The sequence below is a fragment of the Silene latifolia genome, chromosome 1, assembly GCF_048544455.1.
Source record: "Silene latifolia isolate original U9 population chromosome 1, ASM4854445v1, whole genome shotgun sequence".
In the NCBI taxonomy this organism is placed as follows: domain Eukaryota; kingdom Viridiplantae; phylum Streptophyta; class Magnoliopsida; order Caryophyllales; family Caryophyllaceae; genus Silene; species Silene latifolia.
Window position 1 is genome coordinate 146,252,133 of NC_133526.1, and position 18,701 is coordinate 146,270,833.

At 39.4% G+C, this 18,701-nt stretch overlaps 1 protein-coding gene across 1 annotated transcript; it reads right to left on the reverse strand.

Annotated features, from left to right (window-relative positions):
* Positions 1 to 255: 255 nt before the first annotated feature.
* Positions 256 to 18,428, reverse strand: LOC141610293 (E3 ubiquitin-protein ligase KEG). The gene is made up of 16 exons (XM_074428608.1): positions 17,485 to 18,428; positions 13,484 to 13,846; positions 13,162 to 13,392; positions 12,620 to 12,745; positions 12,205 to 12,541; positions 11,928 to 12,085; positions 10,730 to 10,887; positions 8,931 to 9,049; positions 7,603 to 7,737; positions 6,887 to 7,011; positions 5,340 to 5,444; positions 5,019 to 5,252; positions 4,554 to 4,887; positions 4,032 to 4,220; positions 3,630 to 3,935; positions 256 to 1,774 (listed from the first exon to the last, which is right to left on the reverse strand). Exons 1-16 carry the CDS (start codon positions 18,159 to 18,161, stop codon positions 560 to 562), a joined length of 4,812 nt encoding a protein of 1,603 aa, XP_074284709.1. The 5' UTR covers positions 18,162 to 18,428; the 3' UTR covers positions 256 to 559.
* Between the last annotated feature and the right edge of the window lie 273 nt (positions 18,429 to 18,701).

Consider the following 18,701-nt stretch of genomic DNA (forward strand, 5'->3'; position numbering starts at 1 on the left):
GGGCTCGGCTCGGCTCATTATCACCCCTAGTATGATCTTTTAATTTGACAAGCGGGCCATTCTTGTCAGTCCAGCCAAGGACCGGCAATGGATAGAAGTTCAACCTGCGATCTGCTCGAGTTTGGTATTAAAATGAGTTGCAGTTGCCACTTTCATCTACACACCAATGTCAAACAATTCGGGAAGTTTTCTATTTTGAGTGGAGAAAACCATCAAAAATATCACAACGTACCATATGTGGTCCACAAGAGAAGGGGTGCAAAACCAAACCAATAAATAGCGAACAACAGGAAGCTACATCCGTGTACACATCTATTTACTCGGCTCAACTACACTATAAACACCACTAAACTCAAATACAAATGGTTTACGACCTCGAGTATTTACCGGTAACTGACAACATTGATATTCAAACCCTCTTTATTAACGTACAACCCTCCATAATGGGCCGTCCTTGGGATGTCAACACAACCCATAATGCCGGAAAAAAAACCCACTCGGAAAAAATTGAGAGGCCAAATTTCCCTGATCCTACCATAAAGTAAAAGGTTGAATCACATTAGGGCTCATCTAGAGCAATATCAGCGGGATCTCCAATCCATGGTTTCCCTTCCCTCCATCTAAATCGGATCCTCAGCTTGCCATTCGCATCGACTCCGACAACTTGTCCCCTGCTTGCATGAGTCTCCATTCCCCATCCCCATCGTGGGGCCACGAGCCCATCTTTCATTTTCACCTTGTCACCTATTTTGAAAGCCCTAATCTTTTCCATTTCCGATGTCTTGCAAAGCCATAGCCTCTCGATGAAGCAAAATGCTACCCAAAGCTCTCCTTCCTCCCTTCGGTGTACCACACCGATGCTAGAGGGAGTTACTTCTCCCCATTGGTGAGTCGGATTTGTCACCGATTCCTTGACCTTGACCCAATCTCCAATCTGGAGCTCCGTTTCTTCAACAGGTTCAACTTCGGACGGGTCTAACATCCAAGCTTTAGACCCGGCCGGTGTGTATATCCTTAGCTTGCCATCGGCATCGATTGCAGTTATTGTCCCGATACTAGTGTGACAATGACCCGACCAACCAAACCTAGGCTGCTTGACGGAAAATTTAACTCTTACTTTTTGTCCAAGCATTAGTTTATTCGCTCTCTCGAGATAGCAGCTGGGCCCGACCCATTTTTCTTGCTCCCCACAAAAACCAACAGAAACCCGTCCATTCCAGTCATCACCTTCATACTCTAGTCCTTGCACGACCCCAATATTGCCGGGCACTACCGATTTCCAACTGCCGGCAGCGTTTTTCAACTGGGCCCACTCGCCGACATAGAAAACGGGCTCAATCTCCAAATCAGCAGGATCTGCTCTCCATAGTCCTGGCAGGCCAAAGAAGGCCACCCTCACTTCTCCATCAGCATGAACACTGGCGATAATGCCTCGGGAATCGGGTTTGGCATGTCTCCAACCCCATCTAGGCTCTCCTATCCCAGCCCGAAATTTTACATGCTGCCCGACTTTAAGGCTCGGCACCTTCTCCACGTCAGTACAATGAGCATGAGACTTTATTTTACGGAAACAGCACGCGAGTTCTAAATACCCATTTTCCTGAACACTGTGAACAACTGCTATTCCTTCCTTGCTGGTACTATTCCAGTCATAACTTGGTCTAGTTCCCAAACTCGGTTTTGATCGCACCCAATCACCCACTTCAAAACCCGAGAGACATTCAGCATCTCCAGGTGAGACTCTCCACAGTTTTGATCTCCCAACAACTCTTACCTGCATAAAAATTACAGTTGGGTTTTTACATGATTTTACACCATTAAAAATCATAGTTTTCATATACAAAATTCAACCCTTGATCAAATTCTACATAATAAGCTAATAACTTGGTGATTGTTAACAAAAGTCGCTTGCACCTCTAAATTATCATTATTAGTTACTCTAGTTATATCCTATCTAATGTCTGTCACATAAATACCGTTAAGGTCAATAATATTGGTTCTACAAAGATTCTTGTAAATTGTATCGCCAAAAAAAAAAACCCTTCAACAAATGATATTAGTTTTCATTCTACAGAATATGTTAAGTTTGTTGACTAGTTGATAGTTGATACACTCCAAACTAGTTTTCAATAATACACTTTTTTTTTCTCTCCTAGCTTGGTTCAACAACAACAACAACATCAGATCCTTAATCCCAAAATGCGAACAAAATAGAAAAGGAAAAATGAAAAACAAAAGGGAGAGTGAAACATAATATAAAAGGCAAGGTAAACTTATAGGTTTTAAAATCGAAGTCCGGATTTCTTTTATAAAAACTTGAAATTTAAATCGAGAATAAAGATTTGAAAACCGAAGTAAAATTCAAGGGTAATTTCCCATATTCAACTCAATCCATTCAAAACTAATGTAATATAGATAAAACGAGCTCATAACTAGGTTTGACATGAGAATTAAGATTTATACTCAAAAAATTTGGGATAAATTTGACTAGGTTTGGAAGAAAGATAAGAAAACTTTTGGCTATTTGGTTAAAGGGAAGGGTAGTGTTTGGAAATTTTATGAAAAAATGTACATGAAAGTAAAACTTGTACATCAAACAGCAATTATGAATAAATATTGCCCATGGTGCTCTTGAAATTCAAATTAAAAACTTTGATTACATTGCCACCTCTTATCCTGCAAAACTTAAGGGTCGATTCAAACTAAATATTGTAAAAACTTGGGTGAAATTTCCAGGAGACCTAGGTTCAAGCCTCCCCAAGAGCAAAATCTTGTGGAGCATTCTTGGCCTGAGTCCATGCCTAATAGACTTCGAGTCTGTCACCCTCGGGTGGCTTATCTGGTATACGTGGTTTGCAGGCTATCACAGGCGAGGGTATCACATATCACGGGCGAGGCGAGGGTTTACCCAGTGCGCACCGAAGGTAGCGGCTGCGGGTTCCCTTGTCACCAAAAAAAAAATCAATGCGGTTTGGAAGAAAAAGACGCCAATAAACCCAATAGAGAAGGGACTGGACGTATATGGCTCGGCTATAGTTTTATGGTCAACGAGTCAATCCATACTGGCTTTTAAAAGTTCTATTTAAAAAGTTGTTGAATTATATAATGAAAGTATGTTACTATGAGATACTCCATATTTAAACACTGATCCTAAGATCTTACAAACTTTAAGCAAAAGGTTTAGACACTCCATCATCATTAGAACTTGGTATTCAATCTCAGTGTGAGTGTGATCTCAGATTGGTCATAGATTGGTCATAGCAACCTGATCTTGGTTATTGATAGTTCAAAATCTCGGCCGAGTTGTATCGGATTTTCAGTCTACCGATACGAGATATCGCCCGAGAAATCACCGAGATTCACCGTGATTCGTCCGCGACGGCCGATTAAGGACCGGTTATACCGCTACCGCGACTACGACCGATACCGAGGTTTAAAACCAGAACTTATACTACTACTCACTACTCATTGTGGAATAAATGAGGCCACTAACATTCAAAACCTTACAACATGGTTGCGATCATGTCACAATCGAAATTTATTCATGCATTAGGTGGTCTTACCAAAAACCAACTCAGAATACTTAAAGAGTTATGCCAGACTATAAGAGATACAAGAGAAACACTTACATTCAATGCTCCATCCATATCAATTTTAACAATCTTCCCAACAGTCGCTGGAGATTCATCGGACCATCCAAGACGTGGTTGAATAATAGACTGACTCACATGGATCTCTTGTCCAACCTCAAAAGGAGCCACTTTCTCCACATCAGTCACAGAACAGCTGAAGAGCTTGCTTCTAAAGCAAAATGCCACACCTATGTCACCATCATCTTCCAAGCTATGAATTAGTCCGACGCTATTTTTGTTAACATCTTCCCAGCCATATTTGGGAGACGAGACTGTAGATTTAACTCTAACCCAATCCCCTACCTGCGATCACACACACACACACAAGTAATTTAAAACTGACAAAATTTGCAAAAGTGTATAAATTAGATTATTATATCGGTGAGATACTGGCAGTACCTTAAAATCTTCCACTTTTTCCATATCCGCAGGATCAGCTTGCCAAGGAATTGGCCTGTTGGGTATTTCGATAATCAAGAGGCCATCACTCTCTATTTCGCTAATTTTCCCCACACTATGATGAGTTTCACCGCCCCAAGCATATCTAGGTTCGGCAACTGAGCGTTTGACACAGACTCTGTCGCCAATCTGTGAAAATAGTATAACCTAATCAATGAGCATGTGAAAAAAAAAGAGAGAGAGAGAGAGAGAAAAGTATAATTTAAAAAAAAAAAAAAATTAAAGATAAAAAAAATCTACTATAACAGTTGTAGAATACCCTATAAGAGTCAATATGCTACAAAATTAAATACAACAATAATAACATTACCCAAGTGTCACAATGGCTCCTGCATGTGGTGGAGTACAGGGGTCGGATATACACAACCTGAACTGTGTATTACCAACAAGTAATGGCTAGATGACCCAAAATTAAAATTGCGTCGAGAAATGCATCGAAGGCTACAAAGTTATATATATTACCCGAAAAGGTTCAACATGCTCAACCTCCTCTGGCTCACAATGCCATGGATTTGGAAGATAGCTCAGTTCCAGCAACAAACTACTGTCTGGTCTTATACAGTACACAATACCAACGCTTCCAGGAGTTACAGATCCCAACCCATGCTTGGCTGCTGTAAGAGTTGGCCGTATACGTACCCAGTCCCCTACTTTGTATTCTTCTACTCTTTCCATTTCTGCAGGATCAGCTTTCCAACCTCTGGAGGCCCCTGGAAACCCAACCCGCAGTATTCCATCATCGTCAACGCAAAGGACAGTTCCGATGCTGTCACGTGACTGGCCACGCAATCCAAACCTAAGACAGCACATGATTACATGTAATGATTATTTCCACATAATAATAAATAGTTACATTCACTCCATGAAAGAAAGTAAAAAAATAATGTGCAAGGATAAACAATTGATCAAGATATCCATAAATGTAACCTCGGTTCCTTGACATCTTCTTTTAGTTTCACATGTTGTCCCCTGTCCAATGGAATTACTTTAATTACTTCACTGACTAGAACACGGGCCTCTCCGGTGCAAAATGAGATGATGAGATGATCCTTATCCGGGATACTTTGTATAAAACCAACACTTTTATGTTCCGCACCTTGCCATCCATAAGTGGGAGTTGTGACGCTCCTTCTAAATTTTACCCAATCACCAACCTCGTACCTATCACACAGATATCACAGGCAAGTATTACAACCAACAGAGTTCAACTGAGTATGATAGATGTGCTCATGAAGTTTTTTTCCCTACATTGTAGGAGACAATTGAACTCCTTTATTTAAAAGTGCTTGCATAAGATCTTCAGAAATCCATTCGCGAGGAAGCGCCTCCAAAAAGTCCTTTAAGGTCTTGCCACTGTTAAAAACAATAAATAAAAGGGTTATTTAATGACAATAATCCAACCTAAGTCTCCTCTTCCCCATTTAATCCGACCTATTGATTATCCCATATTAATCTTATCTTTCCTATCATTTAACTTATTTTGATACTTTGGAAGGGCAACCTATTAAACAGGTTACCCTTTGGGTTAAACACCTTTTACCATCTTTTTCTTTTAGCTTAGTTTATTTTTCACCTTCCCTTCTCACAAACCTTACCATATCCCAAATAGTCAAACACCATCCAACCTCTGCCAACACCACAACCACCACCATCCAAATTGCCTCCACCACCACCATCCACCTACTGCCACCGACATCCACCTCACCTACCGCTACCGCCACTTTTATCCTCTCCCTTTAATTTGTCTGCCTTCTCCCATGTCCACTACATCCCATATCTGCTCTCTTCTCGCATCCCCATACCTATCCTTACATTTGAAAAATCTAATCAAATGTTCCTTGAAATCAGCCATTAAAATCCACCACAACTTACTCGAAGCCCACTTGAAGAATTTAATCAAATGCTCCTTGGGAACAAGACGAGTTTCAATCACTCTTACCATAAACTCCTCATCCAAGCTCAATTCCCAATCATCGGAGTACTTTGAAGTAAAGACATGACCTTTTTTAAAAAAAAAAAAATCCGCCTCATTTCAATCTGGGCATCATTATTTTCATCAAATTAGTAGCTAATCCTTCAGCTAACCCAAAGCCTTTGATCTGGGTATCACTATTTTCAAAGTTTTCATAAAAAATCACTTGTTAATTCATTAATGGTGATGCGGCTGGTTGTCGGTGATGGTGGTGATGTTTGATGGTGGGATTGTGGTGATTTTTCAGATTTACATTTTCAAATCTCCTTTATAATTTTTTGGTGTTATCATAGGTGTGCGGCTCGGGTGGTGATGTCGAATTTGTGGAGGGTTTGTGTTGTTTTGGGTGATGAAAGGATAGGATTTATGAACAAGGAAGAACAAGCTTTGAAGAATGACAATGGAATGGAGAAGGAAACAAAAAAAATAGAAAATAATTGGGGCAAATCAATGACCTGTTGGGCAACCGGTTCTAGCAGGTCAAATATGGGACGAGATCAATGCAAGTTAAATGATAGGAAAGATCAGATTAATATGGGATAATCAATAGTTTGGATTAAATGGGGAAGGGGAGCCTTAGGTTGGATTATTGTCATTAAATAACCCTAAATAAAATTTCAAATGCTTGTTGCATTATTAAGATATTATAATATCTCAATTTTAAGCATGTGGATAAAAGGACCGGTTAAATAAAGCATCTTGTTCATGGAAAATTCACATCAGAGGATACATAAGATGGCCAGAAATTAACATTTCTGTCTAGCGAGGACTGCCAAACATTACACACAGGATTAAAATCTATACATCTAACACTGGCCCTCACCTGTGGTTTCTAAGATCAACAGAAGCGTCATGATAGTTAAGCATGTGAATAATCCATTCGAAATTTTCACGAATCATCTTAGCGGCATCAGCAGCAATGTGGAAAGCATTATCACCTTCATCATCCTGATGATGCAAATGTCAAACTGAGCAAAAACGCAAGAGAGGTCCGGAAAAGAGTTCAAATAGAACAAGCTAACACACAGAATACTTATATATAATGCAAAATTGCAACGAAACAACAAAAGATTACAAGATAACTAGACATATATTTGAAATTGGTTAGGTCCCATGCTCCCCAACAAATCTGCTGCTTTACGAAATTTTAATCTAGAATTAAGTTTTTATTTCAAGGATTTTTTCAGATAGTATGAATCAGAATCCTGTATGAATCATAATCGAAGTACGGAGAGGTAGTTATATAGGGAACATAGACAAGCTAAAACAGGCTCAAAATATATAAAGTTGCAAAAAACTCAGTTAGTCATTAGACACAGTCTTGATCATATAACTCCACACTTGGGAAATACTACGAACATATTTCACCATACTACTGCATCACAGATTTCTGATCATTAATTTAAACGCAACACAAATACTGGGAATGCGAAATGTGGAATGACCAGTTTTACAAATAGACTCTGCAATAATCTGAAAGTATCCCTATGTTTCAGCAAGAACTCCACCAAAAGAACTTGTATGAGGCGAACGCAGAACCTGAAAGTTGTAGTCAGCTCCAGCAGACAAAAGGAGGCCAATGCAAGATTTTGCACCTCGGGCCAAAGCCACATGAAGTGGTATTGTATTGTGCACATTACGAATGTTGACATCAACTCCAGCATCCAGAATTATCTGCTTGCAACCACAATTAAAAGCAATGTTACTCCGACATGTCACATCTCCGGCGTGTCGACACGACACGACACGTGATACGTGTCAGACACGCCGGAATCTGACACGACACCAACACAGGAAAAATTGAGGCAAAAAAGTGAAAGGAGAAAGAAGGGTGATAGTGACTGACTTATTGCCAGAGTGATTACTGGACAGCGGTAAAAGAAAATAACAAGGGAGAAAAGAAGGAATCTTAGAGAGAGAAGATATGGGTCGTAAGGTAGGTCTTTTCTGTCGCTACGTAGTTTCCAAGAAGTATCACTTAATTAATTAATGTAGTTCAGCTGCAACCTATTCATGTCCCATCTCAACTTTTAATTAGTTTCGGACACTCCGATATGTATCGGATACGAGCATACGACACGTGTCTGCCTTGTCAGAGTAACATAGATTAAAAGGCAAAAATCGGAAAATTATTCTGGATAAAACTAGGTAATATTGAGCTGTCTTTTGGCATTTCCCAGTTAGCCTGTATGCTAGTATCTCATTTTTTCAATTCACCAATCACCAATTACTCTTCCAACAAATAGAAGCAATTTAGTCTTTCAATTGGCTCTTTCATCGATATGCACAATGCTAAAACAACAATATCTAGATATAGAAATAAAGGGTGTGTTTGGATTGACACAAAATAAGGGAAGGCGAGGGGAGGGGGGAGAATGGAAGGGAAAGGGACTGAAAGGAAGGAGAGGGGGAATGGAGGGATTGCATTTTTCCTACAAATCTTTCCTAAATTGAAGGGAATTTAATGGGAAATGGAGGGGTCCAATTTCCCTTCCCCCCAAATCCCCCTCTTTAATTTTGCTAACCGAACCAAGAAAATTACCTCCCTCCCTTTCCCTCCCCTCCCCTTCCATTCCATTCAAATCCCTGAGAATCCAAACATACCCAAAGGACATATCATCACAGCCGCAAGTCAATTCAGTGCTGAGCAATTGGACATATCAAAACCACAAATAATTTCAAATATTATGTAGCGTGGCCCAAGTCCAAAACTTCTAATCCATCACGATCCTTTTAAACAGCGATAGGTTTGATAAAAACTTAGTTACAGATATGTTCGACCAGCAAATCAGCCGACATGATTTCTTAATCAATGTAGACTTGTAGAAATGTAGTAGTGAGGATCAAGAAGGCATCGCAATTCCCACCTGTACCAGCTCAACATCATTAGCCATGGCAGCTGTATGCAGTGCTGTCCGTTGTTGAGCATCTTGGGCAGTAGGATCAGCTCCAGCAGCAAGCAAAAGCCGGACCAATTCTCTTCCCTCTGTAACAAATATATGTTAACACAAATTCACCATCACTATTGTGTAAGTAGTCCACCAGAATAATAACAAAGATAGCCCATATAGAAAATCCAGATAACGTTAATCTTCTCTCTCTCTTTTTTACCACTTCACTTTCCTTTTTTTTTTAGAAGAGGTAGGCCGTGGGATAATGAGCGAGTTGTGCTGCTATTTCCGCTTGAATTGTCAAATTTGTAATCATTGAAGTCACATTCATTAGGATTCTTGACTGCCTATAGTTGGATCATTTTTTTTTGGCAAAAACTTCAGTTTACATAATATAATTCTGAAATAGTCCCAAGGAAAACACCTAGTCTCTATTTTACGTTTTGTTGCAATTCCTAAAGAGAAAAAGATTGCCCCACAATGGGAGATTATGAGTTTTACTTGTTATAATTTCACGAAGGATCTCACATATGCACTACTAAAAAGGAACAAGGTCTTCCACTTTGAGACTTAAGCGGCAGAAGATGCCCATCTTAATGGGAACAGTTGTAATTTTTGTTTTGAGAATAGCCTTTCCATTGAGTTTGCAAAGTGGAGTCATAGTTTTTTTGTTCTCATGCTATACCTCACCATCCCTGTAATTGTGTTTGGCTTTTGAAGTTTAAAAAAGGGAAAGATTGCTAGCTTCTTCAAAGTGCCAATCAGATCAGATCACTACACCTTATCTCACAAATCTTTCACATTTCTCCATGTCTTGTCAATGGATCTAGTTGTTTCTTTTCTGACTCTCGTCTACCAAGTAGAAATCCAAGTGGATTATCATATGATTCTTAATCTTATCTCCCTCGGTAAGATATACCTAATGGAGCAGCACCCTCATCACTTCTATTAGGTAATAAGGAAGTATACTGAATGCACACCAACAGACAAGGAGATAAAGCGCTGAAACCCGTTTACAAAAGAAAGGACGAAACGTCATCATGTCCTTAGACTCACGTGCATACTATTTTCACAAGAAAGTGTGTACAAATGTTGCTTAAGTCGCCACACTAGACTCTTATAAAAGAAAGGCCATAAACTTTGACAATCACAAGCCTGAAGAAAGAATAATTGACATCTTGATAAGACTCCTTAACCTAAAACAGGACTAATATGGGTACGTGTAAAGAGCACCTTCATCAAAGCCTTAAAGATAGGGTAAGGGTTCGGATGTGTGCTATCTTACTCCTATGAAACACCGGGAGGCTAAAATTTGTTGAGAATTGTATCAACTGATTGAGAGAGAGAGAATTTGGGGGTTTGGGGGTTTGGGGGGGGGGGGGGGGGGGGGAAGAGCCTTCCATTTCCTTTCAAACCAAAATCCTGCATATATTGGAAAGATTCAAAAAGAAAATGACCTCTCTCCCTATCACCCACCCCTTTCTTCCTCTTATTGTAACCAAACATAAGGTTTGCAAGTTATTTTGCTTTATTCCATCTTATTCAAAAATTAAACAATGGGATTGTTTTATAGCAAAACTATCATGAGTTGCAGCAATACGTACACTTCACGCTAACTTTTGACGCACTTCAAAATTTCAGCTAAAGGTAGGTCACATCTTAGTTAATGTCACTAGTTTTCGATATCAAGCATATAAATAAAAGGTGGAGTAACAATTTGTATAGCTGATAGAAAACACTCTGCTAAGCATGACAAATACTCACTTCACAAATACCTTTTTCGTGGTCTTTCTTAACAGCTGCAGCCATAGACAAGGCTGTGCCAACTGGGCTCAGTATATTTATTGCCTCTGCTATCTCTTCAAAAGATGCAACTTCTACCCATCTTCTCACAACAGCCACATTCCATGATGCCACACACATGTGCAGGGGTCTGTGACATAAACACTAGAAGTTTAGAGAAGGAAAACAAGAACTGAAAGATACGACCACTTTGAAAATAGCACAGAACAAAGTCAAGAAGATATACAGCCCTGCAGCATAGGCTACAATTTTATACATGACTACAGCCATTTCTGAACTTGGTGCAGGCAAAGCCAATTGTTTTACATGTCAGGCCTTCTATACCACAATTTCACATTCATTTTCTCATGTCCCAAAATCTGCATCTATGTGTCAAGAAGCCTTTATCCCAACTCCCTCACTACAGAGCATTACAAAGGTGACTTATAGATCGCCAGTCTCATTAACACTAAACATTTATCTCAACAATATGATCATCCTCCAATATAAATGTCAACACCTATTGCGACTTGCGAGTACTTCCAATCATCGAAAAAGTATTTAATAATTCATTCACTGGACGGAAGACTGCCAAAGAAAGTCTGCGAAAACGCAAGTGGCTGTTTATATTACTTTCTATTATATTTAATAGATAGGGCGCGACCATCTGAAAATCACCTCCTTCATGAACCTTCAACATGAGAAATCCAGCTTTGCTTTAAGAAATAAAACAAAAGCTATGACTTCATCAAGATAATATTCTAATCCCCCGCCCAAAAAAATCATTTGAGGAATGTATCTTGGGAAAAACAAAAAACCATCTCTAGTGCAGCCTTTTTCTTTGCTTTGGTTCCGTTGATGACTGTGGAAGTCTTATATAGGTCCAAGCCGGTGGAAGAGATCAATTATCCTACAGAGGGTGATTTCCTTCTGAAAGTCCTATGTTACATCTAGTCAGCATACCAAAATACTGCTCCTCAAATTCCCAAGGAAATTTCAGTCATGGCCTCAAGGGACCTTCTAATATCTGTTGGGACTTGGTACAGATGACCAATGTGCATAACAGTGCGTCTATCTACAAAAGCAGATAAAAGATGTGGCTATTGAAGGAAATCATTTATGGTTCACCATCTAACTATTGCTACAGTTGCAAGGATGTGAATAAAAGTAAGACAAGATCGAAGTACATACGTCAAGTTCTTCAAATTCCGCATAGCCATCGACCTACAACCTCCGTGTTCCAAAATGACAAGAGCACAATCTGTGTATTTCTTTGCAACAGCTCTATGTAGAACAGATTCACCTTCATCATCAACTCCATTAGGATCAGTGCCAGCTAATAACAATTCCTGCCAGCAACAGAAGATCATAATAAGAAGTTAAGAACGATTCTGAAAAAACTCAGAGACCACAAATTTACAGTTGGAAAAAGAGCAATCATTTTTACTAAAGGGCACCAAACACGTACACGCATGCAATCAGGTTGACCATGGTATGCACAGACATGAGCGACAGAAGGCCCTAATCCTGCCCTCAATCTAGATCTCACATTTGCATGTCTTTTTATCAGAGCACGCACACACTCAGGAGATCCAGCCGCCAAAGCAAAAACAAGAGGGGGGTCCCCATCTTTATCAAGAATATCTACTTCAGCTTCTTTGTACTCCAAAATGGCCTCAACAAGTTCAGCACTCCCTCTTCTACAAGCAAGATGGAGAGCAGTCTGCCCATCACTATTTTGGGCTTCCAGCAGCGAAGACACTGCACTTCTACCAGCTCCTGATGCAGCCTTGGCAAGAAAGCTTCTGCAGAAACAAAGAAGAACAATCAGATACAAAGACAAAGAATGTCGGCCTAGACCACGAAATCAGCAGTACGCCAACCTTACACCATTTAAGTCCCCCTCAGAAACGAGTCGATGCAAGTCATTTGGGTTATACGGATAGACTTCCAAGACAGATGTCAGGGATGGCTCAATCAACTTTGTAGCTGGATGTGCAGCCACGTCACTACAGATACACAATTAGAAGTAAATAAGCCAGAAAATGCATACAACACTGAAACGATGGGAACAACAAAATTATACAATAATGTTACTCAGTGCCTCGAATGGTCCACATGACCCTTAACAAAAAATGTGTGGAGAATTGCATTGATGGACTGCTGCTTCACGAAGTAAGAAAAGCAACCCAATTTCAATAAGCCATTTTCTCATTTCATTATTTTCCAATTCCGAAGAATAGCAAATTTTTGGCTCCACTATGGAAATGAGGAATAACAAAATGGTAACACATTTTTGTGCAATCTCTACCACTTTACATATACGTCAAAAACATATAAGAGATCAAGCAAAGGTGACAAGTTTTAAGTCAAAGAATCTATAAACCGATAAGGAAAGATGACAAAGGACAACAAAAATTATTACTTTTCAGGACTTAAAGGAGGGCTACGTGGTAATGATTGTAAATGGCGGAGAAATATGGCCAGCATTGCACTGAAAGTAGGCCGCTTAGATGGTTTGAATTGTAGGCACTCCCCAATCATTTTCCACAGATCTCGTGGAATTCCCACGCCTACTACACTCGCATATTGTGGAGGCAACTTCCGAGCCTTAACAACAGTTCGATAAATCTCTTCAGCGCTCAAACCTGCCCAACTGGATGCCAATAGTAAGTGCGATTAATATCTCACGGTCAGAAACAAATAGTAATCTATATATCATCAGTTAACATGAAAATGATTCATACGGAATAGACCCAGTGCACATCTCCACCAAGGTACAACCAAAACTCCATGCATCTGACTCGGCAGATATGCCGATAGCCTCTTCCCAAAACAAGTTCAAGGATTTTCTAACAGGCTCCCATGCCTCCGGAGCCGTATAATGTGGGCTAAGCATTGTACAGTCCATACAAGAATGGATCTTAGATGAGTCTCCTTCCGCTCGAGCTTTTCTACAACTGGGCTTCTTTAGGATTGCTGGAAGTCCGTAATCAGAAACCACAGCACGGCCAGACGCGTCCAGAAGAAGATTAGAAGGTTTCAAATTCATACAAACAACACCAGCGGCATGAAGTTCAGCCACGCCTCGGGCAATATCTGCTCCGTATCTGAATCCATCAAATTATTGTATAAATTACCAATAGACAAAAGTATATTGTAACAGTTTACCAGCATTGCCTTGAAAATGTTTGTCAGACTTCCAACGCCTTTCATTGAACTTGAACTAACATTAGAGCAACAAGAAGAGATTCATTCAGCGGAATAAGATGCAGTAAATTTCAACCTAAATTAGGAGCTCCAATATGGATCTGGACAAAGGCTGGTCTACGGAGGTTCAGGCCCGTGCAATTTTGCAACTAAGTGAAAAGTGTAAACTAAAGCTATGAGGTTTATTATCTCTTTTTTTTTATGGCAATGGTGTGTCATACATTACTTCATTGAGTGCAAAATAGATCCCCAAGGATTCTCTAAGAAATAGTCACTAATACGGTAATACCCCAACCAAACAAGGCTGATACTGCAGATGTTAGCTGCCTGGTAAAGCCATTAAGGAGTGGTACTCTCATAGCCTGGGTTCTATACCTGACAATATCAATGATTGCCTAGGGGCGCGTGCGCGCGCACACACACACACACACACACACATACACATAGGTTATTGCTAGCTATGTGGCTTTGGATAGTCTAAAATCACCATTCTCAGTTCTCACAATTCATCTTCTCCAAACCCAAACCTTCAATACATAACCACAACCAGATCAAGAAACACTGGTTTGATGTCAGCATCGCATCCACATTTCCCCACAGCAAAAAAAAAAAATTAAGGAAAAAAGGGTAAGAGATGAGAGTACAAATCAGCTAGCCAAGTCAGTAGCACGATAACTAGCACTTTCCCAGTTTAAATGCAGCACTTCCATTATACCAACTTGAAACGCTACTCAAATCACAAGGTCTCATCTATCTAGTCATATTTTGAGCGTATAAATACACATATTCCTATTCCTAGCTAAGCGTTACACTAAGTTTACCCCCAAACTCATCTTCAGACTTTAGACTCTGCCACCTCAGCTTTCCATTAACTTTTTATATTTTAAACTCGGGCTCAAACACTCTCAAACTCACTCAAAAAATACACTTTATGCCCGGACTTATTTCAGACTTTCACCTCAACTTTCCACTTAACTTATTTTACCTTTTACTTGTTTACTTCAATATCAACATTTATTTTTTTATTTGAATAATTACAATTAAATAAACTAAACAATAAATAAACCTTGTGACATTTTTTTATTACCGACATATATATAAATAAAAGAAATTGTACTTCAAATTAAAATCCAAGATTCAAAGGAGAATTACCCACACATAAAATAAAACTAACCACGAAAATTAGAAAGACCACAAATTCTCATTTAAGACGGCACTATCCGTCTTAAGCTTAAGACAGGTTAAGTATCATTCCACTTGTGCCGTCTTAAGGGAGACTTACTGTAGAAAGACCAAATAAAATAATTAATTAGATGACCTATTTTTTTTATTTCCCAGATTTAAAAAATTTTCATTCGGAGGAGCCGGATTTTTTTATTGAAGATAAGTTTAATAAATTAGAATTTCCTAAATTTTAATTCATTAGCTAAATGTTTGTTGTATATAAATTAATAAAATACTATACTTTTCACTATTCACAAGTCTCAAAATGGGTCTTGGAAACCCAAAACCCACTCTCAGCGACTTTAATGTGGGATTGGCTTTAAACTCTACAAGTCTCAGCCTGAGACTTTTGCTCATACCCATTCTAAGACCCCGATAAACATAGCCTTAAATGTCAAGCTAAGATTTAAATGTCACAATTCAATTATTTTTTAAATTTATGAACATGTTTTGAGTTGAGGATAGGACGGCAAGTGAGAAAAGTTATCCATTCCATCATCACACACTAACTAATAGGCTCCTTTTTAAAAGAAGCACGGTATATTTATGTGGGAAAGTGGGGACATTAACGTGAATTTTGAATCCCCCAAATTCTAACATCAATACTTGTAAATCCTGCCTTCACAGGAAGTCAAATTGTAAATTAAGGATCCATAATTCTGTCAGTCGACACTTCGATGTCATGACAAGAACGCCAACGGATCTACCTATCAACCCAATATGATAAAGTCATATACCCAGTGATTTTTTCATTTTTAACTATACTTGCCATGAAGTCACCAACACCAGCAGTAACAACCACAAGTGTCAACCAACACCATGTTTGTGCAGAAACATTAGCCAACATTGTAGTCTTTTATCTAACTAAGCAAAGCTTTTCAGCCAAATCAGTAATAGAGTGAACATCAAACCAGAGGATTTGCTACCTAATCTAGTCCGGGCGTATATCTACACAAACTGTTCAACCAATAGGGGGCATATAGAAGTTACTCAGCTCTAACACTTTCGCATCCATTACATGTACAGAGCGGCAAAACCAAATCACTCTATATATTTATCTCTCAGGCCACGGCTTTACCGTAGAGAGGAGGTATCCTAGCTTATCATACTTTGTACTGCCTGTTACCGTTTTAATTTTAAAATAAAAAACAAAACAACTATTAGGGCCAGTAACCCATATTTAGAGGTAAATTAAAAAGTTCTAATTATATTAAAAAAAAAAAAAAAAAAGTAAATTAACGGTTTGTGTAATACGTCTTCTGAGATACATTCTCAAGAAAAAACAGAAGTCCTAAGCTTTAATCAAATTGATATCATCAATCCGAATCAACCTTATAGATGACCTGAAAATTCGAAACTCTCAGGTTAAAGACTAATTCATGCAGGAAACTGTGAGACAAATATTTACGACCTTGGCTTTTACCAAATTAATTTCATCTACACAACCTGAACAACATAAGGTGGAGGTCTGAGCCTCAACTGCTGCATATTCCATAAACATATATGTTGAACCTTGAAGACATTAACTTTTTTCATTCACCCGAATATATTCGACCCTGAACACTAATGGAAAGAAGGGAGCGAAATTTGTAAGTGGAGTTCCAAACTAACAGAAAAACTGGCCAACAGCTATTCTTGCACAAAAATATTCAACAAACATTAAGGATCTCACTTCAGTTGAACCATGAGAATCTTTTAAGCAAAATCTAAAACTTTGTTATGATCCACCAATTGGCAGTGCGAAGAAATTAAGTTCCACCTCAGTCTTAACTCTTAGGATGTGTTTGGATTGAGTGATTTGGAGGGAAAGAAAGGGAGGGAGAGTATGGGATTTAAACTCCCTTGTTTGGATAGCAAATAAGGGTGAAGGGAAATGGAGGGGGAGAGATTTGGAGGGATACATTTTCCCTCCTCCAAGGCATATCAAAATCTCTCCACAATAGGCAAGATTTGGAAGGAAATTGTATCCAAACACCCACTCCCCATTTGCCCTCCCCTTCCCTTACCTCCCTTTCTCTTCCCTCCTTCCCCCTCCCCTCCCTTTCCCTCCACTTTTGCTATCCAAACACACCCTTAATGTGTTACTTCTGGTGGCATTTATGTATGTATAAGATCTCCCACCTTTGAGCTAAGTTTTGGCGAGTTCCAACTCAAAACATCAAAGGCATACTAAAGACAGTGATGAAAATAGAATCACTCAAATTAGCAAGAAAACACTAAGAAGAGCAAGATAAAGCAGCTGAGAATATTGTAAGCAACAGCTGGGAATTCATTGATTAGAGTAACTTAAAATGAACAAGCAAAGAGAAAGGACCTGAGAATCTGCTCAAGCGTGAAGCGGCCTTCATTACGCTGCATTTCGGATTGAAGGGAACCATAACACCTATCCATAACAAGACACAAAGAATTAGTAGTAGTATCATCGAACCTAGTCATACCATGGAAACTACACACATTCCTACACCACATAGCAGTCTGCCTCAAGCTCTCCAACTGACTTTGTACCCAAACCACATCCATATCCTCCTCCACCATAACCTTCTTCACTGCAACCTTATGCCGACAACCCCTTCCCTTGTCAACAATCGTGGCCGCCCAAACCTCGACCCCTGGCCGCCTCATCTCACATATCCGCTGCACCAGCTTCAAGTCCCCGTGAGTAACCATCTCAATGCCTGAGCTGGCGCGGCAGCTCCACAGTCGGTCGTCGGAATCAGAATCGGAGTCGGTGCCTCCGGCGGAGGAAGACGCCGACGCGGCGGCGGTAGCGGTGAGTGGCAGGAGAGCGTAGTTCTTACGCAGCGCCGCGACGGAGTTTCCAACGAGAGTGACGTGTCGACAGCGAGGACAGGAGAGAGAGTTATCGAGGGACGAGGAGAACATTCTAGAAAGACAGTCTTTGCAGAAGCCATGGCCGCAATTGAGGAGAAGAGGTGCTCGTTCTTCGTCGTTGTAACGTGTTTGGCATACTGAGCAACAAGGTACCTTCATCTTAATTCGATCGAGTAAGCTGAGTTTGGGGAAGATCTAGAGAGAGAAAGCTTGTGTGAGATCCATGGCGGAAAATTCGAATCAAAATGGAAGAAATTTAGGGGAGAGACAAGGTAGGGATTTGGTGACAACACTACTGCTACTTTTTTTTCTTTTTTTTTTTTTTTTTATATTTATTTTTTGCAATCTTTGTTTTTTAATTGTTGATCATCACCAGATAAAGAGAGTGGAACTACGAGTGTGAAATGAGAACAAGGTAACTTCATGCTACATAAGTGGAAAAGTGGCAAATAAGTCTCATACGTTTGACACTTTGTATATATATTTTTTTTTTTTTTTTTTTGTGAAATGTAAGATTTCATTAAGCACAAACTTAGGTAATACAACCTAACAGTTTTACAAACTAAGCCAATTTGATAGAGACAAGCCTTTATTTACATACATCAATACTTTCTAACCATTGCCTATCAAGAATATCCAATTGGTTCTAGAAAGTACAAACTCTCATCTTAGTAACATTCCTAGCCAACCTAACTACCT